The following is a 27,750-nucleotide window of genomic DNA, read 5'->3' as shown; positions in this document are numbered from 1 at the left end:
AATTGCCCTTGTTGGGTGGAGTTACTGGGTTATGGGGATAGGGTGGAGGTGTGGCGTTGGGTAGGGTGCTCTTTCCCAAGAGTCAGTGCAGACCCGATGGGCCGAATGGCCTCCTTCTGCACTGTACATTCAATGAAATCTATGGTAAATAATTGGGGTCGGAGTGGCAAACCCTGTGGCATCTCACTAGTTACAGCTTGCCGAGCAAAACAGACCCATTCATCCCCAATGCTACTTTCTGTTGGTTAGCCAATTCTCTATCCAAGCTAATATATTACCCCCAACCCATGATATCTTACCTTGTGTATTAACCTTTTGTGTGGCACCTGATCAAATGCCTTCTGGAAATCCAGATGCACAACAGCATCCCCATTATCCACTTTGCTTGTTACATATTTGAAGAACTCCTGAAAATTAATCAACACAATTTATCCTTCATAAGACTAAGCGAACTCTGATAGATTGTGTTTTAACTTTCCAAATGTCCCATTACTACTTCCTCAATAATGATTCCAACAATTTTCCTTGGACAGACAAACTAACTGCTGGTCTATATTTTCCTACTTTCTGCCTTTTTTGAACCGGGGTGTTATATTTGCCTTTTCCCAATCCACTGGAACCTTCCCTGAATGCAGGGAATTTTGGAATATTTTAAGTAATGCCATCACTTCTCTACTGCCACTTCCTTTAAGATCCTTACATGTAGGCCATTAGGCCCTGGGGACTTGTCTGCCTTTAATCTCAGTAGATTACTCAGCACTTCATTCCTAGTAATGCCGATTGTTTTAAGTTCCTCCTTTTCATCAACCTCTGCTTTACCTGTTATAATTGGGATGGTTCTAGTGTCCTCCATTGTGAAAACTGGGTCAAAATATTCATTCAGTGTCTCTGTCATTTCTGTGTTCCCCATTATTAACTCCCTAGTCTCATTCTCCAAGAGACAAATGTTGATTTTAGCTACTCTCTTCCTTTTAATAAAGTTACACAGGCTTATTTTGTGCTAGATTTCTTTCATAACTAATCATTGGTTGCAAATCTCTGCAGTGATGGGCTGAAACCTGCAAATGTGATGATATAAAATTCAAATTATTTCTCAGATGGCCTGTGACCAGTTGTGGATGCGATCATTTCTCCCTCTCCCTCTCCCTCCTGCGCTCCCCCCCCCCCCCCCCACCCCGCAGCAGCCCTGACTGACAATGGCACACTGTGGTGCATGAAGCCATTCAAGGCGGGTGAGTACATCAGAATGTAGTGGTGTCGGGGACAGTATAGTGAGGGGAATTGACACGATTCTCTGCAGCAAGGAGCGAGACTATAGATGGCTGTGTTGCCTGCCCAGTGCCAGGGTTCAGGACCGGAGAGGAAATTGCAATGGAAGGGGGAGGATCCTGTTGTCATGGTCCATGTAGGGAACAACAATAGGTGTAAAAGAAGGAGAAATTTTGCACAGAGTTTGAGGACCTAGGCATCAAATTAAACAACAGAACCTCAAAGGCTTTTTAATCCTTGGATTATTACCTGAGCTGTGCAGATTGGTGTAGGGTACATAAAATTAGAGAGATGAATACGTGGTTAAAGACTGGTGTGGGAGAAGTGGGTTTCAGTTTGTGGGGTACTGGGGAAAGTGGGGGTTGTATCATTGGCACAGCCGACATCTGACCCGTGCTAGGAAGAGTGATCTTGCAAAACCGCATAACTACGGAAGTAGAGGCCTTTTCACTAAATAGAGAGGGGATGGTTCTGGAGAGACCATGTGTAGGCTTACAAAGCAAAAGGATATGACAACATTGCAAGATAATTATTTTAGGTTATGATACCCAGAATGAATGTACAAACAATTTTTTTAAAAAAGCAACAAATAGGGTCTAAAAGGACGAAAAATGGTAAAGAGGCAAAAATAATGGCATAAATTGAGGTTAATGGGTATGATCTTGTCGCGATTACAGAGACTTAGTTATAAGGAGATCAAAACTGGGAACTAAATGTTTAAGGTATGTGATGTTTCATAAGGACAGGCAGGAAGGAAAGAGAGCTGGGGTAGTTTTGTTAGTACAAAATGGAATAACAATAGCAAGAATTGATCTTTGATCAGAAGATATAGAATCCCTATGAAATAACAAGACGACAAGGCACTGGCGGGAGTAGTCGATGGGCCTGTTAGTTGTAGCTATATTGTAGGACGGAGAATAAATCAGGAGATAATGAGGGATGTAAAATACATTTTCACATTAACTTCATTGCAGTGTTAATGTAAATTGGTAGAGGTAGCCATGAGGAAGAATTCATAGAGTGTCTTCAGGAGTTTCGTAGATCAATATGTTGCAGATCCAAACAGGGATCAGGCAATTATGGATCTGGTAATGTGTAATGAGGCAGGTGGTGAACAATCTCAGAGTAAATAATCTTCCAGGTAACAGTGACCATAACATGGTAAAATTTAGCATTCAGTTTTGAGTGTGAGAAACCTGGGTCAGAAACAACATTGCAAAACTTGTGAACAGCATAGGTCCGAGGACTGACCTCTGCAGCACCCCACTAGTTACAATTCACCAGCCAGAGAAAGACCCATTTATCCTGGCCCTCTGCTTTGTCAGCCAGCCAATCCTCAATCCAATCTAATACTCTACCCCCAATCCCCTGCAATCTCACCTTCTGGATCAGTCTTTTATGCATCACCTTGTCAAACGCCTTCTCGAAGTATAGATATACCACATCCACAGGTTTGCCCTTATCCATCTTGCTGGTTACGTCCGCAAAGAACTCAAGCAATTTGTCAAGCAGACTTACTCTTCATAAAACCATGCTGACACTGGTGGATTGAGCTTCGTCTTTCCAAATGTTCCTCCTTAATCGATTCCAACAACTTCCCCAACACAGAGGTCAAGCTAACCAGTCTATAGTTTCTTACTTTTTGCCTCTCTCCCTGTATGAATAGGGGCATCACATTAGCGTGTTTCCAATCCACAGGAACTCTTCCAGAAGCCAGGGAATTCTGAAATATCATAACCAATGCATCCACAATCTCTGTTAATTACCCTAGGGCACAGGCATCAGGTCCTGGAGACGTATCTGCCTTTAATCCTATTAGCTTAATCAATAACGTCTCTCTAGTGATGGGTATTGCACCCAAGTTCTTCTGCTGTAGTTTTTAGAAAATGTTTATTATCTTCTACTGTGAAGACAGGCAACATATTGGTTCAGGGCCTCCGCCATTTCAGTGTTCCTCATTATTACCTCACCAGTATAGTCCTCTCAAGGGCTAACATTTACTCTAGCTATTCTCTTCCTCGTTATATACTTACAGAAACTTTTGGTATCAGTGTTTATGTTTTCTGCTAGTTTCCTTTCATAGTTCATCTTAGCACTTTTGATTTTATTTTTATTGCCTTTTGCTGAAAAGTTCTCCCTATCCTCCAGCTTACCACTATTTTTCACAGTATGATATGCCTTGGCTTTTATGTCTTCCTTGCTTAGCCATGGAACTTTTTCTCCCTTTTTCAATTCCTCTGCCCGTGAGGAATATACTTCAATTGAGAGGTATTTAATATCTCCCTGAACATCTGCCATAGTTCCTCAACTATTCTACCCTCAATTATTTGTGCCCAGTCTGGTTGGGCCAACTCTTTCCTCAGGCCTATATAATTACCTCTGCCCAATGCTAAAACTCTAATATGGCACTCTGTCCTCTCTCGCTTAATCTGAATTTGAAATTCTAGCATGCTGTGATCGCTCCTTCCAAGAGGATCATGAACGACAAGACTATTTATCAACCCTTCTTCGTTCCATAATACTAAATCTAAAATAGCCTGTTCCTTGGTTGGTGGCTCCATAATATATTGCTCCAAGAAACCATCCATCATGCACTCCATGAATTCCAATGCCACGTTATAAAAGAGTAAAATTTGATTTGGGGTGGTATACCCTGCAGGCCTCTGAGTGACTTATCATTCAAAGGACTTATTTTGATGCGCCAGAGGAGGCAAATGCTTTTATCAGGAAGTATAAGCTAGGTGTGAGCTAATTGTAATCTTCACAAGGTTTTTGTATTATTGGGGAGGGCTTGTGGTTATGGGGTTTTGTTAGGTTTTCTTGTGCAAGTTTGTTTTTGTTCTGGTGTGGGATGGGTGTTGTTTATTTGATTATTAAAGTTGGACGCAGGCAGGGGGTTGGTTGTTACGGCTATTTATTTGCCTTTACTCTGGGTGGGCTGAAGAGTTAGCTAACAGGAGCGGAGTGGTGGGGGTAACTGCAGTGCATTATTTCAGAGTAGTTTTAGATAACGAGGTTAGGTTTTTCTTTAGTCTGGGGTAGATGGGTAGGGGATGTTCATCTTTTGGTGGATTGATTGTTTACTTAGGTGTGGTATTGTTGGGAGGCTGGCAGGTGGGGGGGGGGGGGGGGGGCAGGGATAGTTTTCTCACAGTAGCTACAGCTTGTTCTTGGTTTTATCATGAGGGAGGGATTGGCAGCCATCGTGGGTGGGCCCGGTGTCTGCATGCAAGAAGTAATTGCTGGACTACTCCTCGTGGTGGAAATGGCCGACTCTGGGTTTTTTTGATTTGGGGGGCGGGGGGGGGGGGAGGGAAAGAGAGAGAGAAGAAAGGTGAAAGACCCATAATTCAACTGGTCATTTGGAATGCAAGGGGGATGCACAATCAAGGCTTTCTTTTCCGGCTGCCAAGATCTTGGCGGATCCAAATGGCAGATGTGTGATTATTAGTGGGCCTTTGGCGGACTCGTCAGTGGTCCTCGTTAATATGTACGCTCCAAATTGGGATGATACGGCATTTATTAACAATATTCTTCAATAAAAATATTTTTTGAATCATGACTGATCTCGTACACATTCTACTACCATCAGCTCATATCCCTTGATACACTTACCAAAACGTTATATCAATCTCAGTCTTAAACATTTAAGTTGACCCCCAACAATCAGCCTTTTGTGCGTGTTCTATGTAAAACCTGATCGAGTTAATTCATCACTTTAAACACATTGTATTGTCAGCTCCACTGTACAGACAGAACTGCACTTGAGACAAATGCAACAGTCAGATAGCTTGCTGACACAGACAGATAATGGACAGTGGCTGGTGCCTCAATCAGGCACCCACAATAAATCACTCCCGTGGTGGAAATATTAACGCCAGATTGCTGAGATTTATATTCAATGTAGATTTTATTTTACCTGCCAGAAGTAGAAAACCAGCCAATGTGTGGTAATGCAAGTGATAAGAGGTTGCCTAAAATAAAAATCAGAAGGGCAACCGCTTAAGGCCTACCCAGGCTTGGCTCTGGCCCGAGAGGCCTTTACAGAAAGGAGGCAGAGGGAGAGGGTAGGAGGCGCATTTTAAAATGATTTCCATCTCTCCCACTCCCTCTCTGCCTGCATTAAAACAAATCAAGGTGGTACATACAGAAAATACAAATCATTTCCACACAAAAAATTGGCCTCAAGGAATAAACAGGTACATCTTAAACACAGCCTGCACTTTACAAATGCAGTACTCAATTTATCTTACATTTGTACAAAGTAACACAAGTTGAGGGCTGACCCCCTCTGGTGATTCTCATGATGCAAGGTTTAGTGCAATTTAAACCACATCCCAAGTAACTTCAATGCATCTATCCCATAATATCTGCCTTTGATTTTAAACTGAATTATTTACAGTTCAGTTTCCGGTGTATTTACAAATGTAACAACACACAGCAAATTGTGACACTGTGCCAAATACCAAGACAAAGGTGTAACTTTGTTGTAGTTTAAAAATCCTTGGAGCTTCCGCGAAGGGATAGTGACTGCATCAAAAACCCTTGCTCGGACTTCTGTGGCTGTGCTGTTCATTCTCTCACCCCCACTGCCCCATCCCATTAGACCTTAACAACCCCACCCCCTGACCCTACACACACACACCAGATTCCCTTTGTGGCCAAAGTCAGCACAAATGCAGCATTCAGGGAAGGGTTTACTGGGGAGAAAGTCAGGCAGGGCATGAGAGATCAATGCTACACCCTTAACCCCAAGGAAACGGAGATGAGGCATTTCAGCACAGGCCGGAAGTCACACTGGACTGTGTGTTGATCAACTGAGCCGCCAAGGGGATGTCCCTTCACGATCACCATCCCTTTAAAGGGCAAAGTTTCTAAAAGCAGAAAACTTTATATTAAAACATGTTGTTCACTGTATTTCAAACTCTGCGAGGACAAAGTAATACCACATCCCTGATTTTCACCCAGAGTTTCATCTGAAACTCACATCCATTGCCTCCTGTGAAACATTGTTAAGACTAAAACCAAAATCATTTCCCCCCCCCACCCCAAGCGATTCAGTCTTAAGCAGGTGAAGTTCAACTCTGTACCTTGTACAGATATCCTGATAAGCAAAAACAAAAGTCATCTCAAATCAAAACACTACGAGGACACAATTCCAACAGCAACACAGGACCCTGGGTGAATCTTCTGTGCTCGCTGAAGGCAATGGACACAGTAAAAAATAACTCTTCCAAAGATAGGACACTTGATGGGTAGAAATTCAGTCCCAAGTGCATCCAGCCAGTCTCTTACCAGCTGGTCGGTGTCAGGCCCTCGCAGTATTAAACATCAAACACATTCAGAGGAATGGCATTGGTCTAAAATAAAAAGCCCATAACACTTGTCGCAATACACATAAAAAAGGTCTACAGTTAGAATTGGCAGTACCTTCAGAAGAACAGAGCTGCATTAACACTTTTAAAGATTTGTGCATCCAGTAACAAACTTGCCTGTCCCCACCAGTACTGTATCCCAGTGTTATACAGTCACAGACCTGTCCCCACCAGTACTGTACCCCAGTGTTATACAGTCACAGACCTGTCCCCACCAGTACTGTACCCCAGTGTTATACAGTCACAGACCTGTCCCCACCAGTACTGTATCCCAGTGTTATCCAGTGACAGACCTGTCCCCACCAGTACTGTACCCCAGTGTTATACAGTCACAGACCTGTCCCCACCAGTACTGTATCCCAGTGTTATACAGTGACAGACCAGTCAATAGTAACAGACCCATATCCACCAGTACTGTACCCCAGTCTCAGCGACAGGCCTGTCCCCACCAGTACTGTACCCCAGTGTTATACAGTGATAGACCTGTCCCCACCAGTACTGTACCCCAGTGTTATACAGTGATAGACCCATCCCCACCAGAACTGTACCCCAGTGTTATACAGCGACAGACCCGTCCTCACCCGTACTGTACCAAGTGTTATACAGCGGCAGACCGGTCTGCACCAGTACTGTACCCTAGTGTTATAGTGACAGACTCGTCCCCACCAGTACTGTACCCCAGTGTTATACAGTGACAGACCCATCCCCACCAGTACTGTACCCAGTGTTATACAGTGACAGACCTGTCCCCACCAGTACTGTACCCCAGTGTAATACAGATAAAGTGCTTTGTCCAGCAACACCTGACGCTTGAAAAGATAGAATCTGAAACTGGAGTTGGGTGTTACTACAGCTCAAATGGTTCTGGATGAGTTTGTGAAGAGATGGATTTATTGAGAGGTTGCTGTGTAACTATTTGCGTGATTGCAAATAGATTAAGGCAGCATTAAACAGCATTATACCAACCAAGCACTTGAGGGTGAGATTGCCAAAGTCTATGGTCCATCATATTAACAAGAGTTATACTAATGGGGTGTGGCAGGAACCTTTGCTCTGACGCATGCCTGACTAGTGTTGCATTTTTAGATAACCCAACAAATGGGCACATGCAACATGAGAATATGGAGGGATCCATATTAGCTTTTCTTGCCGTCCACACTAGCACATTACTCCATGGGAAGACCTAACCGGTTCCCCCTACCCATAACCTCGTGAAGTTGAGCTGCCTGTTTGGTTCAATATTGCACCATGTACTTGGTCATCAGGAGGAGTTTGGGGAGTGGAAGAAGAACTTTGAAGATTAACGTTTCTGTAAACAAGCTACCTAGAAACTAATCGCACCAGAAACAATTTCTAACAACCAATTTCCATTACTTAATAAAAAATTCGAATTGCATTTTTCTGACTAGGATGGGAGGAACAGGAAATAAAAAGGGACAAAATGTGGTGCGTTGAACCACACACCTATCCAAAGGTTGACAGCGTGACATATTAACAGAACTCTACACCTAGATGTTTGCATAGCGACTTCTCAAACTCAAGGCCTCAGCCAACTTACATGACCATTTTAATCTTTGGCGATTGGTTCTCTCTTTCTTATAAGGTGGTCTAACCAAAGTTCAGGAAAGGCTTCTCGGCCAGGTTTATGCTCAATGGCATGTTTGAATGACATTGCTATAACACAAAAACCATCCCCATTATTCCCGAACCCTCCAACCCCATTCACTGGCAGTCCTCTGAAAAGTACCAAAACTCACTTATACCCTTTGTTCCGCTGACATTGGGCAGAATCAACACCAACAGTAACAAATAATCCATGGCATTTCCTGGCATCTCTTTACTAGAAGTCCTGCTTCTTAATCACAGATCTATTTTAAATAGGACAGTGCAGAACAGGTCACTGTCTTGGTCCAGTCTCTAAGTCACAGATTTTAATGAGATTACTATCAAAAGAGGAGGAGATTGCGAAGGATTTGGGTGATTGAGAACAGGTAGATTATATACACATTCAATGTACGGTGAATCCTGCACCACTGAGTTTTATCAAGAAGGCAGATGTTCAACGCCTGACCAGATAGGGTACAGTTGGTCCCACAAAATTCTCAAAGCACCTTCGACATTTTGCATGATTGTCTGTATGGCCTGATAGAATCGCCAGGCCTCGGACTAGTCATTCACTGAAGCGTTTCTTGGGCCCGGTTCGAGCTCGATTGGACCTCCTAATGTCCTGCTTGGAGTCCTTACATTTCTGGCAGATGAAAACCTCAGGAACATTTGATTTTCTGATTTTAGCGCAAGAGAGGTGGATCCAAGTCCCACACTCATTGCATTCAATCATCGGCCTGCCGGCAAATGGCTTCATACAGAAACACGTGATCAGATCCCAGGAGTCGTCATCTGAAAGGAGCCAAATGGTCAACAGATCAGATCCTCAACATCAACAAGAATGGCATCTAGATTGGAGGCTGATCCCAAACTGGGGTGGGCAGGGGAATAGTCCACACCGAGGAGGACCGTAACACATTACAAGATGACATTAAGAAACTTGCAGAATGGGCATATAATTGACAGATGGATTTCAATATAGAGTAAGTGTTAAGAATTACATTTTGGTAAGAAAAGGAAGGTCAAAAATGAAATGAAATAGGTAAATACCACTTTGGTGGCAAGATGGATACAGAACTGACTCGGTCACAGAAAGGTAGCAGTAGAAGGGTGTTTTTCTGAATGGAAAGTTGTGACTAGTGGTGTTCCTCAGGGATTGTGTTGGGGCCTCTGTTATTTATAGTATACATAAACAATTTGGAGGAACATATAGCTGGTCTGATTAGTAAGCTCGAGGATGACACCAAGGTTGGTGGAGTGGCAGATAGTGTTGAGGATTGTCAGAGGATACAGTAGGACATAGGTTGGAGACTTGGGCAGAGAAATGGCAAACGGAGTTTAATCCGGACAAATGTGAGATAATGCATTTTGGTAGATCGAACATAGAGGGGAAATATACCGTAAATGGCAAAATTCTTAGGAATATAGAAAGTCAGAGAGATCTGGGTGTGCAGGTCCACAGATCTTTAAAAGTGACAACACAAGTGGACAAGGCAGTCAAGAAAGCATACGGAATGCTTGCCTTCATTTGACGGAGCTTAGAGTATAAAAACTGACAAGTCATGCTACAGTTGTATAGAACCTTGGTAAGGCCGCACTTGGAACACGCCATCATGCTGGTGGGTCGGCTGGGCCCAGAGGGCACCTAGGGGCGGTGCCCTGGGGGGGGGGGGGGGGGGGGGGGGGGGGGACATCCATAGGACCTGTGGCCCGAAGTTCACAGTGGGCACATGCGCAGCTGCATGGCTGCCTTGCAGGCCGCAGCAATCCCCCTCCGAGGTGGGATTGACCTGATAGATATCTACAAGATTATGAGGGGCATGGATAGAGTGGATGGGCAGGCACTCTTTCCCAGGGTGGAGAGGTCAGTCATCAGGGGGCATAGGTTTAAGGTCTATGGGGCAAAGTTTAGAGATGTGCGAGGCAGGTTTTTAAACGCAGAGAGTGGCGAGTGCCTGGAACACGCTGCCAGGGGAGGTTGTGGAAGCAAATACATTAATGGCGTTCAAAAGGCATCTCGGCAAATACAAGGATAGGATGGGTATAGGGAGATACATCACAAGGAAGTGCTGAGGGCTTTGGCCACGGGTGGTATCATGACCAGTACAGACATGGAGGGCCGAAGGGCCTGTTCCTGTGCTGTATTGTTCTTTGTAAAGCAAAGGGACGTTCAAGTACAAATTCTTAAATCACTAAAAGCATTGAGGGAGTTATACAAAAGCAAATCAAACAGTTCTGGTAAGTTTTTAAAAATTCTTTCTCGGGACGTGTGCATCACTGGCAAGACCAGCATTTTTTGCCCATCCCTAATTGCCTTTGAGAAGGAGGTCCTTAGTTCTGGTATAATTCTCTTTCCCAGTGCCTCTATGTACTTTTTATAACATGTCAGCAAGAACTGTACATGGTACTCCTATTGGGATCAAATGAGTTATGTTAAACTTGATTAATTGACTTGGGGTAGACAGTGGTATGATGTTAATATCACTAGACTAGTAATCCAGGAGCCCAGGCTAATGCACTGGGGTCACTGGCTCAAATCCCACCACGGCAGCTGGTGGAATTTAAATTCCGTGAATAAATCTGGAATATGGAGCTAGTCTCAGTAATGGTGACCATGACAACTATTATTGACCGTCACCAAAAAAACATCTGGTCCACTAAAGTCCTTTAGGGAAGGAAATCTGCCGTCCTGACCTGATCTGACCGGTGATTCCAGACCCACCGCAATGTGTTTGACTTTTAACAGTTCTTGGAAATGATCTAACAAGCCAGTTGGTTCAAGGACAATTAGGGATGGGCAACATGGCCTTGTCCATGAAATGAGGAGTGAATGGCCTCAGACATTCCAGTTGTTAGCCAGGAAGGAAAGAGTTGGAGGACCGTGCTAGAAATATTTACAAGAAAATTTGGACACCCAAGTGCAGGGTTCAAAGAGAGTAGAAGTGAAGAGATGGTTAGCACTGTTGCTTCACAGCACCAGGGTCGCAGGTTCAATTCTTGGCTTGGGCTGTTCTCCCAGTGTCTGCCTGGGTTTCCTCCGGGTGCTCCGGTTTCCTCCCACAAGTCCCGAAAAACGTGCTGTTAGGTAATTTGGACATTCCGAATTCTCCCTCCGTGTATCCGAACAGGCGCCGGAAAGTGGCGACTCGGGGATTTTCACAGTAACTTCATTGCAGTGTTAATGTAAGCCTGCTTATGACAATAAAGATTATTATTATTAAATCAAATGCATGTTAGGGAGCATTTGGCTTGGGTTCTTCAAGAGTTCAATGGTTTTGAGATCCTGGAAAATAAAACTAAACGGATAGGGTGTACTGTGGTTTAAAAAGATTGAGAGAATATATCTCGGGGCGATATTCTGAACTTTTCTAAAATAGAGACACAAAGGTTGTCTATTCAACCTCACTATCAGCAGGTCCATCATTAAATTTACCTTCAATCTTGAAGTTTTCTGTGGAGACGGTGTCTCGGTCAGAAGGAGGACCTGTAAAGTAAATATAACACTGAGTTAGTCATCTCCCTTCTGAAGGGTGGTGCTTCATTTAAAGAAAGTCTTCAAAATTCTCATTGAGATTAGATCCCAACTTCATTTCACCTGTCTATCTAGGTCTCATATCCCTCAATACCCTTATCGATCAAAAAAAAATCAATCTCTGTTTCAAACCAAGGAATCCTTGTTCCACAAGCAGAGACCACCAGCATTCAGATTGAGACCAATGTTCAGAATAAGTAGGTGCACGAAGGTCTTGAATGTACAAATCCAAGAGAACATTCCAGCAGATCCCATCACAGCCAACGTAGGCCAGCAGTCAATGCAAACTCCCTTTGCCGCGTAGCTGATAGAAACAAAACTTGCATTTCTACTGCATCTTTATGGCCTCAGTTACCCTTAACACTTTACAGCCAATTAGATATTTTTGAAGTTCAGATCAAATGCAACTAATTTACACACAGCAAGATTCCACAAATGGCAATGTGATATTGACCAGATCTGATTTTAGACATTGTTTGAGGGGTAAAAATTGAGCAAGATACCAGGAACAAATCCCTGCTCTTCTGAAAAATAGTGGGTGGGATTCTCTGTCGGCTGACACCAAAATCAGGAAACGCGATTGGGTGGAGAGTTCCGACGCCCAAAACACAGTGGGTGCCGATTTGACGCCAAACCGCAATTCTCCATCACATCAATAGCGGCACCAATGGGTTCCGAAATGCAAATACAGTATACACTGTTTCCATGTCATTCGCGGGCCTGACCCGGTATTCTCCGGGGCCTCCACGATTCTCCGCCTCCTATGGGCTGAATTCCCGACAGCGCAGTTCACTTATGCTTTCAAAAACCGGCGCCGTGGCTGTTGAGGGAGAGAGAGGGGGTACGGAAAGTGTCCAACATCGCCAGTTTGCTGACAGTTGTGCCGCTGGCGGGGGAGTGGGCTGAGGGGAGGGGGATTGCTGCGGCCTGCAAGGCAGCCATGCAGCTGCGCATGTGCCCACTGTGAACTTCGGGCCACAGGTCCTATGGATGTCGTTTCCCCCCCCCCCCCCCCCCAGGGCACCGCCCCTAGGTGCCCTCTGGGCCCAGCCGACCCACCAGCATGATGGCGTGCTCCAGCGCAACCAATGCCATCTTGTTGGATAACTTGATAACATTCATTGTCTAGGTAGACCCAGTTTAAAAATTGGGCATTTAGGTGAAGGACTGATGTCAGTACGTTAGGTGGGGGGGCAAAAGGGACAAGATACTTCCTATTGTCCATTCAGCTCTGCTACTTGGGACCAATTCCAGCCCTTTAACTCTTTCAAATAGGAGAAAATAAAAGATTAGCAATTGTAAGTTAGATTCAGAATGTTGCCTAAAATAATCTGGCGAATTTAGATCCAGCAAGGCTGCAGAGGAGAAGAACCCTCTGATTTTGTATAGCTTTTCCCAATTAACCTTAATGAAATGAAATGAAAATCGCTTATTGTCACAAGTAGGCTTCAAATGAAGTTAGTGAAAAGCCCCTAGTCGCCACATTCCGGCGCCTGTTCAGGGAGGCTGTTACAGGAATTGAACCGTGCTGCTGGCCTGCCTTGGTCTGCTTTCAAAGCCAGCAATTTAGCCCTGTGCTAAACCAGCCCCAGATGGAAAAGGAGAACCATTATACGGCCTCTGCTCAGGGGCGACAGTGGTGGGGGGGGGGGGGATGTTGTCTAGTCCTTGAAGCCCTGCAGCCCACTTGAAGGTGCCGCCCCCCCCCCCCCCCCCTGTGCTGTTAGGCTGTGGAGTTTGCACATTCTCCGTGTCTGTGTGGGTTTCAGCCTTACAATCTAAATATGTGCTGGTTAGTTGGATTGGCGACGCTAAATTGTTTCTTAATTGGAAAAGAAAAATAATTGGCTACTCTAAATTTATTTAAAAAACAATGGGGACATCACAGATCAGCCCCATTTCGTCATCACCCAATCTTCACAAAGAAGCACTTTTTGTAGACAGAAATCCTTAGGTCATGATTGGGACAGGAAAATCTAACCGATTTCCCACTTCCCTAATTGAAGCTCACCAAGGCCCAGTTACAGAACCCCAAACTGCTGCAGCAGCTCACAGCACCAAGCTCAGGTTGCACATCCAACAGGGTGACGAACCCAATACCCGTTTCTCCACAATGCACAGGAACACACTTGGCAGACCGTTCTAGAATTTACATAGAATTTACAGTGCAAAAGGAGGCCATTCGGCCCACCGAGTCTGCACCGGCTCTTGGAAAGAGCACCCTACCCAAGGTCAACACCTCCACCCTATCCCCATAACGCAGTAACCCCACCCAACACTAAGGGCAATTTATCATGGCCAATCCACCTAACCTGCACATCTTTGGACTGTGGGAGGAAACCGGAGCACCCGGAGGAAACCCACGCACACACGGGGAGGATGTGCAGACTCCGCACAGACAGTGACCCAAGCCGGAATCAAACCTGGCACCCTGGAGCCAGAAATTCCCATCTGCACTCTGCTTCTTTTGCCATTTACCTTAATTCCAACTCCTCCAGCCCCTGACTCCTCCTGCCAGTGCAAGCAACATCTCCTTATTTCCTCTTGCAAAACCCCTTATGATTCCCAACACTATTAAATCTCCCCTTAACCTTCTCTGCTTCAAGGAAAACTATTTTGGCTTCTCCAATCTCTCCGCATAACCAAAGTCCTTTATCCCGAGTACCGTTTATACCAAACACTCAGGTTTTCGATTGTTTGAAAATGACACAAAACTTTGGTACTTTAGAGATTTAAACTTGACAGAGAAAAGCCCTGTTGAACAAAGAACAAAGAAATGTACAGCACAGGAACAGGCCCTTCGGCCCTCCAAGCCCGTGCCGACCATGCTGCCCGACTAAACTACAATCTTCTACACTTCCTGGGTCCGTATCCTTCTATTCCCATCCTATTCATATATTTGTCAAGATGCCCCTTAAATGTCCCTATCGTCCCTGCTTCCACTACCTCCTCCGGTAGCGAGTTCCAGGCACCCACTACCCTCTGCGTAAAAAACTTGCCTCGTACATCTACTCTAAACCTTGCCCCTCTCACCTTAAACCTATGCCCCCTAGTAATTGACCCCTCTACCCTGGGGAAAAGCCTCTGACTATCCACTCTGTCTATGCCCCTCATAATTTTGTATACCTCTATCAGGTCTCCCCTCAACCTCCTTCGTTCCAGTGAGAACAAACCGAGTTTATTCAACCGCTCCTCATAGCTAATGCCCTCCATACCAGGCAACATTCTGGTAAATCTCTTCTGCACCCTCTCTAAAGCCTCCACATCCTTCTGGTAGTGTGGCGACCAGAATTGAACACTATACTCCAAGTGTGGCCTAACTAAGGTTCTATATAGCTGCAACATGACTTGCCAATTCTTATACTCAATGCCCCGGCCATTGAAGGCAAGCATGCCGTATGCCTTCTTGACTACCTTCTCCACCTGTGTTGCCCCTTTCAATGACCTGTGGACCTGTACTCCTAGATCTCTTTGACTTTCAATACTCTTGAGGGTTCTACCATTCACTGTATATTCCCTACCTGCATTAGACCTTCCAAAATGCATTACCTCACATTTGTCCGGATTAAACTCCATCTGCCATCTCTCCACCCAAGTCTCCAGACAATCTAAATCCTGCTGTATCCTCCGACAGTCCTCATCGCTATCTGCAATTCCACCAACCTTTGTGTCGTCTGCAAACTTACTAATCAGACCAGTTACATTGTCCTCCAAATCATTTATATATACTACAAAGAGCAAAGGTCCCAGCACTGATCCCTGTGGAACACCACTGGTCACAGCCCTCCAATTAGAAAAGCATCCCTCCATTGCTACTCTCTGCCTTCTATGGCCTAGCCAGTTCTGTATCCACCTTCCCAGCTCACCCCTGATCCCGTGTGACTTCACCTTTTGTACTAGTCTACCATGAGGGACCTTGTCAAAGGCCTTACTGAAGTCCATATAGACAACATCTACTGCCCTACCTGCATCAATCATCTTAGTGACCTCCTCGAAAAACTCTATCAAGTTAGTGAGACACGACCTCCCCTTCACAAAACCGTGCTGCCTCTCACTAATACGTCCATTTGCTTCCAAATGGGAGTAGATCATGTCTCGAAGAATTCTCTCCAGTAATTTCCCTACCACTGAAGTAAGGCTCACCGGCCTGTAGTTCCCGGGATTATCCTTGCTACCCTTCTTAAACAGAGGAACAACATTGGCTATTCTCCAGTCCTCCGGGACATCCCCTGAAGACAGTGAGGATCCAAAGATTTCTGTCAAGGCCTCAGCAATTTCCTCTCCAGCCTCCTTCAGTATTCTGTGGTAGATCCCATCAGGCCCTGGGGACTTATCTACCTTAATATTTTTTAAGACACCCAACACCTCGTCTTTTTGGATCACAATGCGACCCAGGCTATCGACACACCCTGCTCCAGACTCAACATCTACCAATTCCTTCTCTTTGGTGAATACTGATGCAAAGTATTCATTTAGTACCTCGCCCATTTCCTCTGGCTCCACACATAGATTCCCTTGCCTATCCTTCAGTGGGCCAACCCTTTCCCTGGCTACCCTCTTGCTTTTTATGTACGTGTAAAAAGCCTTGGGATTTTCCTTAACCCTATTTGCCAATGACTTTTCGTGACCCCTTCTAGCCCTCCTGACTCCTTGCTTAAGTTCCTTCCTACTTTCCTTATATTCCACGCAGGCTTCGTCTGTTCCCAGCCTTTTAGCCCTGACAAATGCCTCCTTTTTCTTTTTGACGAGGCCTACAATATCACTCGTCATCCAAGGTTCCCGAAAATTGCCGGATTTATCTTTCTTCCTCACAGGAACATGCCGGTCCTGTATTCCTTTCAACTGCCACTTGAAAGCCTCCCACGTCATAAGTTGATTTGCCCTCAAACATCCGCCCCCAATCTAGGTTCTTCAGTTCCCGCCTAACATTGTTATAATTAGCCTTCCCCCAATTTAGCACATTCATCCTAGGACCACTCTTATCCTTGTCCACCAGTACTTTAAAACTTACTGAATTGTGGTCACTGTTACCGAAATGCTCCCCTACTGAAACATCTACCACCTGGCCGGGCTCATTCCCCAATACCAGGTCCAGCACCGCCCCTTCCCTAGTTGGACTGTCTACATATTGTTTTAAGAAGCCCTCCTGGATGCTCCTTACAAACTCCGCCCCGTCTAAGCCCCTGGCACTAAGTGAGTCCCAGTCAATATTGGGGAAGTTGAAGTCTCCCATCACCACAACCCTGTTGTTTTTACTCTTTTCCAAAATCTGTCTACCTATCTGCTCCTCTATCTCCCGCTGGCTGTTGGGAGGCCTGTAGTATACCCCCAACATTGTGACTGCACCCTTCTTATTCCTGATCTCTACCCATATAGCCTCACTGCCCTCTGAGGTGTCCTCTCGCAGTACAGCTGTGATATTCTCCCGAACAAGTAGCGCAACACCGCCTCCCCTTTTACATCCCCTCTATCCCGCCTGAAACATCTAAATCCTGGAACGTTTAGCTGCCAATCCTGCCCTTCCCTCAACCAGGTCTCTGTAATGGCAACAACATCATAGTTCCAAGTACTCCTTGAAGATTTCTCCTTTTATTATTCTGATATTAGATTGTTATTTTATTCGGAGTCTGCCCTGCACTTCACTCCATTCCCCCAATGTTTACATTGTAATTCCTTCAATTATCTTACCAGAGTCCACTGTGGTCTCATCAGGCTCGCTCACCCCCAGTTCGTCGCTCAATTCCTCCTCCTCCTCCTCCGCTTCCTTTTTCTCTTCTGCTTCCTTATGTTCTACCTTTTCTGTTGCTTCTGGCTTTTCTTTCCGATCTTCCTGCAGTTCTTTCACCTCTTCCTTCAAAGTTCTTTCTGCATCCGCTACCTCCTTCTCAAACTTTTCCAGCACCAAGCTCGGTTTGCTGATCTCTTCAGCCTCGCATGAAAGTTTAAGTGCCTCCTGGTCTGACTCGGTCTCACTCTGGGGTGCCTTCACAACAGTCTGTTGGATCTCTATTAGTTTAGTGATCTCAGCTGGTGGCTGGGGCACAGCCTTCCTACCGTTTTCCAAGCTGATTCTCTTCCCACTTTCAGGACTCTTCCTCTTCCTCACCCCGTCCAAACTTAACCTCTTCAAGGATACCTTTTTCTTTTTAAGTTTCTCAGTCTTGGCTCTCTCTGGACTTTCAAACAGGGAGCTGGTGAAATTCGGCCGCTCCAGCAGTAGGCTGTCTGACTTGGCCCGCTTCATCACTTCTTTGTCCACTGTGCATTTTATTTTTTTGCCGCAGTGCAGAATGTGGCAGTCCGAGGAGCGAGGGGATTCCCAGCTATCGCTGTCCAGTGTGCTCCCAGTGCTGTTATGAGGACTCAGACTTGCATGGATCCAGGGGTCGTGCTGAGGAGGGAGAAGGAAATAAAGAATGAGAAAAAAAAACACAGGAGAAAAAGCAAGATCAACTGTCTTTCTAGTCATTTTCCAGTGAGTTTACTGTACATAATAAAGTACTAATTCCAGGGCTAATGCCAACTACAAGCTAACTACACACCACACATGTTAATACTGATCACAAGTACCTTCAATAGGAAGTCACTTCCCTAAATCATGTCTGAGATTTCTCGGTTTTGCTATTCAGAACATCAAATTTTGCATCCAGATTTTATGGATTTGCATGCACACACATACAAAGATGCAGTCTTTCTCTACATGAAACTATTAGTGTAATCTCCAAAATTCAATTCACCATTTAGTCAGAAAGCCTCAATCCCAAAGGCCAATCATCAGAAGACCATGCAGAGATGTGGTTCTCCCTTGATGGGGTACAAGATTCAACATCTTGCGTCATCTAGAACTGGCACACGGGGTCTGGAAAATTTAATCGTCCATTGGACAGTTACCCAAGAAAGTAGTTTAAATTAAAAGTGGCCATATTTTAGAGATTGATTTCTTAAACTAGACTAGCAATTTCCACAAGTGGGTGTTACGCTCTTTGATTGACGGCAGGATGGATGTGTCCCTGAATAGTCTCAACCTGCGTGGGTCCACAGCAGGACAGACTGCCCAATTCAGTGCAATGTCAGCAATTGGTGTGAAGAGGACGACATTGCTTACACACGGTGGATGGAGGAGTCCTGGCTGGTAATTCACCTCTCAAATCCAGAAAGGTGAAAGGTATCTGCTGGTATTTTTATTCTGGAAAAGAGTAGGGTCAGATGGCCCGATAGAAAACTTTAAAATTGTGAAGGGGTTGAATGAAGTAGACATGTATACACATGAATAAGGAACAGGTTAGGGCTATTATGCCCCTCGAGCCTGCTCCACCAGTCAACACATTGGCCTTAACTCCACTTTCCTGTCTAGCCCCGATACTCTTTGATTCTCTTGTCAAGCAAGAATCTAACTCAACCTTAAAAATGTTCATGAGGAAGAGTAGAAGGATATGCTGATAGAATGAGATAAAGTAGTTAATGCAATAGTGAGGAGGAAGGATATTAGCTCCAACAATGTGGAATCTGTATGGGTAGAGCTGAGAAACACCAGGGGGCAATAAACATTAGCGTGGATTGGTTATAGACGCCCAAACTGTAGTGAAGCCAGGAATGGCATTAATCAGGAAATTAGAGACACATGCAATAAAGGAACATCTGTAATCTGTTTATAGATTGGGCAAACCAAATTAGCCACAATACCATCGGAGAGGAATTTCTGGAGCGTATATGCGGATGACTTTCTGGACCAATACATTTGAGGAGCAACTAACGAACAGACCATCCTAGACTGGGTACAATGAGAAAGGAATCATTGGCAATCTAGTTGTGCAAAACTTCTTGAGGATGAGCGACCATAATGTGATAGAATTCTTCATCGTGATGAAAAGTGATTCTGAGACTAGATGCCTGAATCTTCAAGGAAATTCCAATGGTATGAGATGCAAGTTGTCTATGATAGATTGGGAAATGTTACTGAAAGGGACGACAGTGGATAGTCAATGGCAAACATTCAAGGAGCGCAAGGAAGAACTGCAACAATTGTTTATTCCGGTCTGGCGCAAAAGTAAAACAGGAAAGGTGGCTAAACTGTGGCTTACAAGGGAAATTAGAGTAAGTATTAAAGCCAAGAAAGAAGCATATAAAGACAAACAACAGACCCTAGGATTGGAAACAGTTTAGAATTCAGGAAAATGTGGACCAAGTGGAAAAAAAGAGTGCGAGAGTAAGCTTGCAAAGAACATAAAAACGGACTATAAAAACTCCTATAGGTACGTGAAGAGAAAAGGGTTGGCGAAGACAAATGTAGATCCCTGACATATAGATTATGGCTGACCAACTAAATACATATTTGGTTCTGTCTTCACAGAGGAGGGAAATAAGATACCAGAAATGTTGGGAACACAGGTTAAGTGAGTGGGAGGAAATTGTCATGAGAGAGTACCTTTAAGAAATGAGTGTTTACTACTGCAGTGATGTCAGAGAGTGGGTGGAGCTGGGCTGTCTGTCAGCTTTTTACTTTTGTTTTAGGCTGTTTGCTGCAGGGTGTGTTTTAGTTTCGTTTTCAGAGCTGGATAGTTGCAGTCACAGCCAGAAGGTATATTAGAGTCTCCCTCTGTAATCTAAAGAATGTAAATCGATCTTTTGGTGATTTAAAACTAATAACTGCTCGCAGTAGTGACTTTAACCTGATGTGCTTCTGTTTAAAGGTTTTTTTCTAAGTCTTCTGGATGTTAAAAGGACAGCTTACAGATTACCTAGTGTTGTATTTTAATTAATGGTTGCTAAGTTGTTCAGTTTGTTTTAAAAAGGTTAACTTGAGTTCATAGAATAAACATTGTTTTGCTTTAAAAAAATACTTTTCCATTTCTGCTGTACCACGCCGTGTGCTCTCCATATCACAATCTATTAAAAGTTGTGTGTCAGGTGAACTGCATGATATACTTTGGGGTTCTCTAAATCCTGGCCCATAACAAATTGGGGGCTCGAGGGGGATAAAAGTCTATCTATTGGATTGGCTTTGTGAACTTAAAGACAGTGAGGGGTGAGCATATTGTGGGTGTTTTTCAGGTGTGGTATTTTAGTTTAAGTAGGGAGTGTAGTGAACATTGGCTCTTTCAGAGGCTGAAGTTTTTGGGGGTGAAGACAGTCACACACAGTACCGTACGGACAGAGATTAAAAGCAGACTGTTAGATTTGGCAAAAACATTGCAGTTAACATTACCTGACAAAATGCGAAAAGATGTGGTAATTATGGCGGTGGCTAAGCATTTAAAGTTGCCCAAGATACAGTTTGACTCACTGGAAATGGCAAAAGTTCAGTTCCAAATTTAACAAATGGAACATGAGAAAGAATTAAAGCAGCTTGAATATGAAAGAGAGAGATGAAAAAGAAAGAGAGAAAAAAAAAGAAAGGAAAACAGAAAGAATAGCCCTAGCAGGACAAAAATGAAGAGAAAGGGAGATACATATCAGGGAAAAAGATAAAGAGAGAGAGTCTGAACTTCATAAAATGGCCATGAAACACGACAGTCAGTTAAAATTGGCAGACGTAAAGGGAAACGTACAGTTGGTTGATAGTGATGAGGATAGTGAGAAAGAGCGTCAAAGTCGAAGGCTTGGTGGGAATCTATTTAAATATGTCCAAGCATTGCCAAGGTTTGACGAGAAGGAGGTGGAAGCCTTTTTCATTTCATTTGAGAAGGTGGCTAAGCAAATGAAATAGCCACAGGACATGTGGGTATTACTGATTCAAACAAAGCTGGTAGGTAGGACTAGTGAAGTGTTTGCATTTTCTGTTCTTATTTCAGGTTTACAGCATTATTTTGCAAGATATATTGGCCTTGGAGGTTGCAGCACAGATTCACCAGAATTATTCAAGGGCTTTAGAACATAGAACAGAACAGTACAGCACAGTACAGGCCCTTCAGCCCACGATATTATGCCCACCATTTATCCTAATCTTAAAATCAACCTAATCTACACCCCTTCAATTTACTGCTGTCCAGAGTCGCTTAGATGTCCCTAATGACTGACTCCACCACCTCTGCTGGCAGTGCTGGCATTCCACGCACCCACCGCTCTGTGTAATGAACCTACCTCTGACATCTCCCCTACACCTTCCTCCAATCACCTCAAAATTATGTCCCCTCGTGACAGCCATGTCCGCCCTGGGGAAAAGTATCTGGCTATCCACGCCTCTCATCACCTTGTACAGCTCTATCAAGTCACCTCTGTTCCTTCTTCGTTCCAGTGAGAAAAGCCCTAGCTCTCTCAAGCTTTCTTCATAAGATATGCCCTCCAGTCCAGGCAGCATCCTGGTAAATCTCCTCCGTACCCTCTCCAAAGCATCCACATCCTTCCTATAATGAGGCAACCGGAACTGGATACAATATTCCAAGTGTGGTCTAATCAGGGTTTTATAAAGCTGCAGCAAAGCCTTGCGGCTCTTGAACTCAATCCCCCTGTTAATGAAAGCCAACACACCATACGCCTTCTTAACAACCCTATCAACCTGGGTGGCAACTTTGAGGGATCTATGTACCTTCCAAAATGAATCACTTCACATTTATCTGGGTTGAACTCCCATCTGTCACTTCTCAGCCCAGCTCTGCATCCTGTCAATGTCCTGTTGTAACCTACAACAGCCCTCGACACTATCTACAACTCCACCACCCTTCGTGTCATCGGCCAACTTACTAACCCACCCTTCCACTTCCTCATCCAAGTCATTTATAAATACCAGAAAGAGCAGAGGTCCCAGAACAGATCCCTGCAGGACACCACTGGTCACCGACCTCCAGGCGGAATACTTTCCACCGCTACCACTCGCTGTCTTCTTTCAGCCAGCCAATTCTGTATCCAGACACCTAAATTTCCCTGTATCCCATGCCTCCTGACTTTCTGAATGAGTCTACCATGGGGAACCTTATCAAATGCCTTACTGAAATCCATATACACCACATCCACTGCCTGACCTCATCAATGTGTCTTGTTACATCCTCAAAGAATTCAATGAGGCTTATGAGGCATGACCTGCCCCTCACACAGCCACGCTGACTATCTTTAATCAAACTAAGTTTTTCTAAATAATCATAAATCCTATCTCTCAGAATCCTTTTGCTCACTACAGACATAAGAATGATGGGTCTGTAATTCCCAGGGATTTCCCTATTCCCTTTCTTGAACAGAGGAACAACATTCACCTCCCTCCAATCATCCGGTACAACTCCAGTGGAGAGTGAGGACGCAAAGATCATCGCCAACGGTGCAGCAATCTCCTCCCTCGCTTCCCGTAGTAACCTTGGGTATATCCCGTCTGGTCCAGGGAACTTATCTATCCTGATGCTTTTCAAAATTTCCAGCACATCCTCCTTTTTAATATCTGTTACTTCTGCACCTTTCCAAGATCTGCCGCCCAATCTGTTCCTCCATCTCTCTGTTGCTATTGGGGGGGGCTTTAAAGAGTTAAATTATGAAGACAGGTTATATAACCTTTTCTGGTATTTTCTTGGGTTTTGAAGGAAAGGCAAGTCTGATTGAGGAGTTGGATTTGACAGGAGAGGTGTAGAGAAACTATTTCCACTTGAGGATGAAGTCAGAACATTACAGCACAATCTTAAATCCAGCTGCAAGATGTGACCTCACTGAATGTTGGAGCAGACTCAATAGGCCAAATGGTCTACTTCTGTTCCTATGTATTATGGTCAATCTTTCCACACACAAGGTAGGGGAAATAGTGAATCCCCTTCCCCATAAGGCGCTAGGTGCTGCAAATCAATTGAAGCTTTCAAAACTGAGACCACAGCAACTTTGTTGGGCAAGAGCATGAAAAGATACAGAACAAAGTGGGCACATCAACCATTATCTCAATGAATGGTGAAAAGGGAACAAAACTGTAGCTCTCGTGCTGAGTTTTTCTCCTGCCAGCACACAGATCAGCATATTTTTGAATTCAGTCTCAAAGTTGTGATAGAGTTGCTAATCAAGTAGCATTAGCATTATCCAGCAGCAAAATGTTGAATGGGCGCAGAGGATTTTGAATAAAAGAATTAATGACCTTTCCTTAAATGTAATAAATAAATTTATTAATTCACGGCATGTGGGTGTCATTGGCAAAGCCAGTATTCATTCTCTATTCTTAGTTGGCCTTTATTCAATGAATATGGAATCCAACCCGCAATTTTTATACTGTAGATAAAGGGCGGGATTCTCTCATTCCCCAACCCAGTGTTTCTCGGTGGCACACCGGTCGCTGGCGGCGGGATCCGCTCTTCCTGCCACTTGTCAATGGGATTTCCCATTGAAGCCACCTCACGCTGGCAAGAACCCACAGGCAGGGATGCACTGCCGGCGGGAAGAAAATTCCAACCAAAATCTCCAATGGAAAAGCCATTAAATGAAACAGAAATTTCCAACAGCAAAAGGCATCGGATCCAACTTGCTTCTATTATATCAGGAAGAAAGTGCAAACAGTAGGCTAAAGCTAATTGACCAGGAAAGGCTGTTACATTTCTTGAAGCCAGCCAGTGAAGGGTGTCTGCATGGGTTTGTTCCGCTTGCTCCGGTTTCCTCCAACAGTCCAAAGATGTACAGGTTGGGTGGATTGACCATGATAAAAATTGACCCTTGTGTCCAGGTTAGGTGGGGTTTCGGGGATAGGGCAAGGGAGTCGGCCTAGAAAGGGTACTTTTTCAGGGGGTCGGTGTAGACTTGATGGGCAGAATGGCCTCCTTCTGCACTGTTACAAGGGGAAGGAGGAGGAGGAGTTTGGGTTCCTGATGGATACCTTTAGATTGTTGCAAGCTATGTGTGCACAAACATTGACATGGAGCAGGGTTGTGTTTCACCACCGCAAATCCCACCCCAACCCCGCCCCAAAAGCACGTTGTAAGATGTTGGGGGGGGGTTAGGGTTAGGTTAGGGCCTCGAGGGGTGCTGGTCGGCAGCTCTTAGCAGCGCCAGCACTCAATTGTGGGAACTGCAGGACTGCAACTGGGCCCCGAAGGCCACAAAAGACAACCATGGCATCCAGACCCAGGTTAAGTGTACAGCTCTGGAAGGAAAAGCATTGGGGGAGCCTTGCTGGGGAGAGGGGAGGTGGCTGTGCCCCCAAAGCTCAAAAAGAGCACGTTCCCACAGGATGCTTCCATTCCTACTTTTTAACCAGTTTGGTTAAAAAAGGGCCTGTTCCCTTCCACTCACTTGCCCATATTACAGCTTGGGGAGCATGATATTCGGATCAATTGACTTGTTAACAAGCTGAATTGCCTGTTAATAATCTTTAGTAAAATGACACACGGGCTGATGTTTTCAGCACCCACCTGCCTACCAGTTTATGAAAAACAGGTTGGGTGTGGATGAGGTGGTGGTGGACGAGCCACCAGTTATATTTTACATTCCTCCCTGCTGAAAACACACCGGAAAATCCAGGCATATATTTTATTTTGTTTCCATCATCCTGTCAGGAGCCTATTCCATGTGCTGACCACTCTTCAGTAGAATCATAGAATCGTGTGGGAGATTATTCAGCCCATTGCGCTTGTGCCAGAGTTTTCAAAGAGCGATCTGATCAACCCCACTCTCATCAAAACTTTCCTCTCAAATATTTAATTTTTTCACTTGCAAAGTTACTAATAAATCTGGTTCCACCACCCCTTCTGGCAGCGTAGTCCAGACCACAACAGTTATCTGGGTGAAAAAGTTCTCAGAGTCTGATATTTTGCCAATCACCTTAAATCAGAGTCGTCTGGTTTCCAGCCCCCCTACCTGTGTAAACAGTTTCTCCTTAATAACTCTTATCAAAACATTCCATGATTTTGAACAACTCTATTAAATCTCCCCTTGCCCTGCTTCTCCACTCTGAGATGATCAATCTTTTCCAGCTTCTCCACATAACTGAAGTCCCTCACCACGGGACCATTCTAATAAATCATCTCTGGACCCTCTCTAAGACTTTGACATTCTTCCCAAAAAGTGTGGTACCCAGAATTGAACACAATACTCCAGCTGGGGCCTAAGAAATATTTTATAAAGGATTGGCATAAATGGCAGCACGGTGGAGCAGTGGTTAGCACTGCTGCATCACGGCACCTAGGTCACAGGTTCGATCCTGGCCCTGGGTCACTGTCCGTATGGAGTTTGCACATTCTCCTCGTGTCTGCGTGGGTTTCACCCCCACAACCCAAAGATGTGCAGGGTAGGTGGATTGGCTATGCCAAATTGCCCCTTAATTGGAAAAAATGAATTGGATACTCTAAAAATATATATTTTTTAAAGGCTTAGCATAAAAGAGGTTCCTGGTAGCAGTCACAAATGTACCCTTTATCCTTCTACCCAACAATCTGCTTTAAACATTCAAATCACTTCCATTTCTCTTTCAGAGAGCAAGGATCTATCCAAGATCTTCACAAACACGACTGGCAGAATTATAGAACCCACAGAGGAGCTTTATTAATACAGGCAGAATGATCTTACCTCTTTCGGGTATGGGATGTAGCCCGCATACGCCAACACAAACGTACAGAACTGGTTGAAGTCCTCCACTGTTCTCTGTCGCTTCTTTGGTGGCTAAAAATAAATAGAATGAAGTTTCAGAGACTTGGTATGGAGCTATTTGGACAACACAGTATCAAGCTCATTAGGGCTCAGTGTCGACCCTCGTGATCGTACAATCCTGCCGCTAAACAATTCAAACCAGATTCCGTTCCCTGCCCACCTTGATTTTAGCACGTGTGAAATCCCCACAACCCCGTCATTAGTCTCAGCACCACCCCCCCAACATCTGTACCTTTCTCCAGGCCTACAACCCTCCAAGATCTTCTCCCTCCTCCAATTCCAACATCTTGCTGATCTGATTTTAAGCGCTCCACCGTTGGCACCTGCACCTTCAAGTGAAAAAGGTCTTAAGACCTGGAATTCCTTCCCTGAACTTCTCTGCCTCTCTCCTCATTTACAACCCCCACCCCACTTAGAGCTTTAAACAAGTTTTTAAATCAACTGTCCTTAGTTGGTGCCAGTTTCTGTCTGCTTATGTTCCTATGATGAGCCTTGGGGTGATAGATAAAAGTTGTTCTGCTCATACCAGAGATGGGATTTAATATTGATTTCTGTGCGCCCAACCAAGGAAAGGAAAGGAGGGGAAATCAGCCAGGATTCCTGGTCCTATTTGGTGGAGATTGGATGAAGACAGAATTGATATTGGTTGTTTGCCAGCTTATTTATTGAGATGTATAAAATTGAGAAAGGATGTGGCAGGATAGATGCTGAGAGGCTGTCTCCTCTAGCTACAGGACATAGTTTCAGGAAGAAAGAGGCTTGTGAATCATTGGAATACTCTGCTCAGAGCTGTGAATGCAGTTTTTGAGTATATTTAAGACGGATGTTTTCGGACACGAAGAGAATCAAGAGATATTAGTATTGGGCAGGAAAGTGAAATTGAGATTAGTATGCCACCTCACATTTTAATTACTAGCCAACATTGACTGCGTAGGCTCAGACATGGGCATAGACAATGGGGAAGGACACCAGAGGCTAATGACATTTATAGAATTTACAACTGGAACAGGAGGCAGCCATTCAGCCCTTTGAACCTGTGCCAACAAACATCATGATTGATCTATATATTAACCCCATTAATCTGCCTTGACCTGGTAAGAAATACAACAGGGGAATCCAGCATCAAATAAAATGAAAGCATTATTGAATCACAAATCTGGAACTCTCCGTCCTAAAAAAACAAGATTGGGGCAATTCAAAATTGAGATTGTTAAGATTTCTGTTAGGCATCGAGAGTATTCAATGGAACCAAGTAAGTGAATGGAGTTAAGGTATGGATCACCCATGATCCAATTGAATGACTACTAGGTCCAATGGACAAACAAAAAACAAAGAACTGTACAGCACAGGAACAGGCCCTTCGGCCCTCCAGGCCCGTGCCGACCATGCTGCCCAACTAAACTACAATCTTCTACACTTCCTGGGTCCGTA

General features: G+C 44.5%; 1 protein-coding gene across 1 annotated transcript in view; it reads right to left on the bottom strand.

Annotated features, from left to right (window-relative positions):
• Positions 1 to 5,160: 5,160 nt before the first annotated feature.
• The window catches only part of LOC140389502 (PHD finger protein 13-like), a 55,700-nt gene continuing 33,110 nt past the window's right edge, over positions 5,161 to 27,750 (bottom strand). Inside the window, exons 3-6 of the mRNA XM_072473648.1 lie at positions 26,239 to 26,331; positions 17,470 to 18,172; positions 11,683 to 11,733; positions 5,161 to 9,041 (exon numbers count right to left, since the gene is read on the bottom strand). Of these exons, the coding sequence (XP_072329749.1) occupies positions 8,815 to 9,041; positions 11,683 to 11,733; positions 17,470 to 18,172; positions 26,239 to 26,331 (1,074 nt within the window). The 3' untranslated portion in view covers positions 5,161 to 8,814. The remainder of the gene's footprint in view (positions 9,042 to 11,682; positions 11,734 to 17,469; positions 18,173 to 26,238; positions 26,332 to 27,750) is intronic.

The sequence above is a fragment of the Scyliorhinus torazame genome, chromosome 14 (genome assembly GCF_047496885.1).
Source record: "Scyliorhinus torazame isolate Kashiwa2021f chromosome 14, sScyTor2.1, whole genome shotgun sequence".
In the NCBI taxonomy this organism is placed as follows: Eukaryota; Metazoa; Chordata; class Chondrichthyes; order Carcharhiniformes; family Scyliorhinidae; genus Scyliorhinus; species Scyliorhinus torazame.
This window is presented reverse-complemented; position numbering and strand designations above follow the sequence as displayed.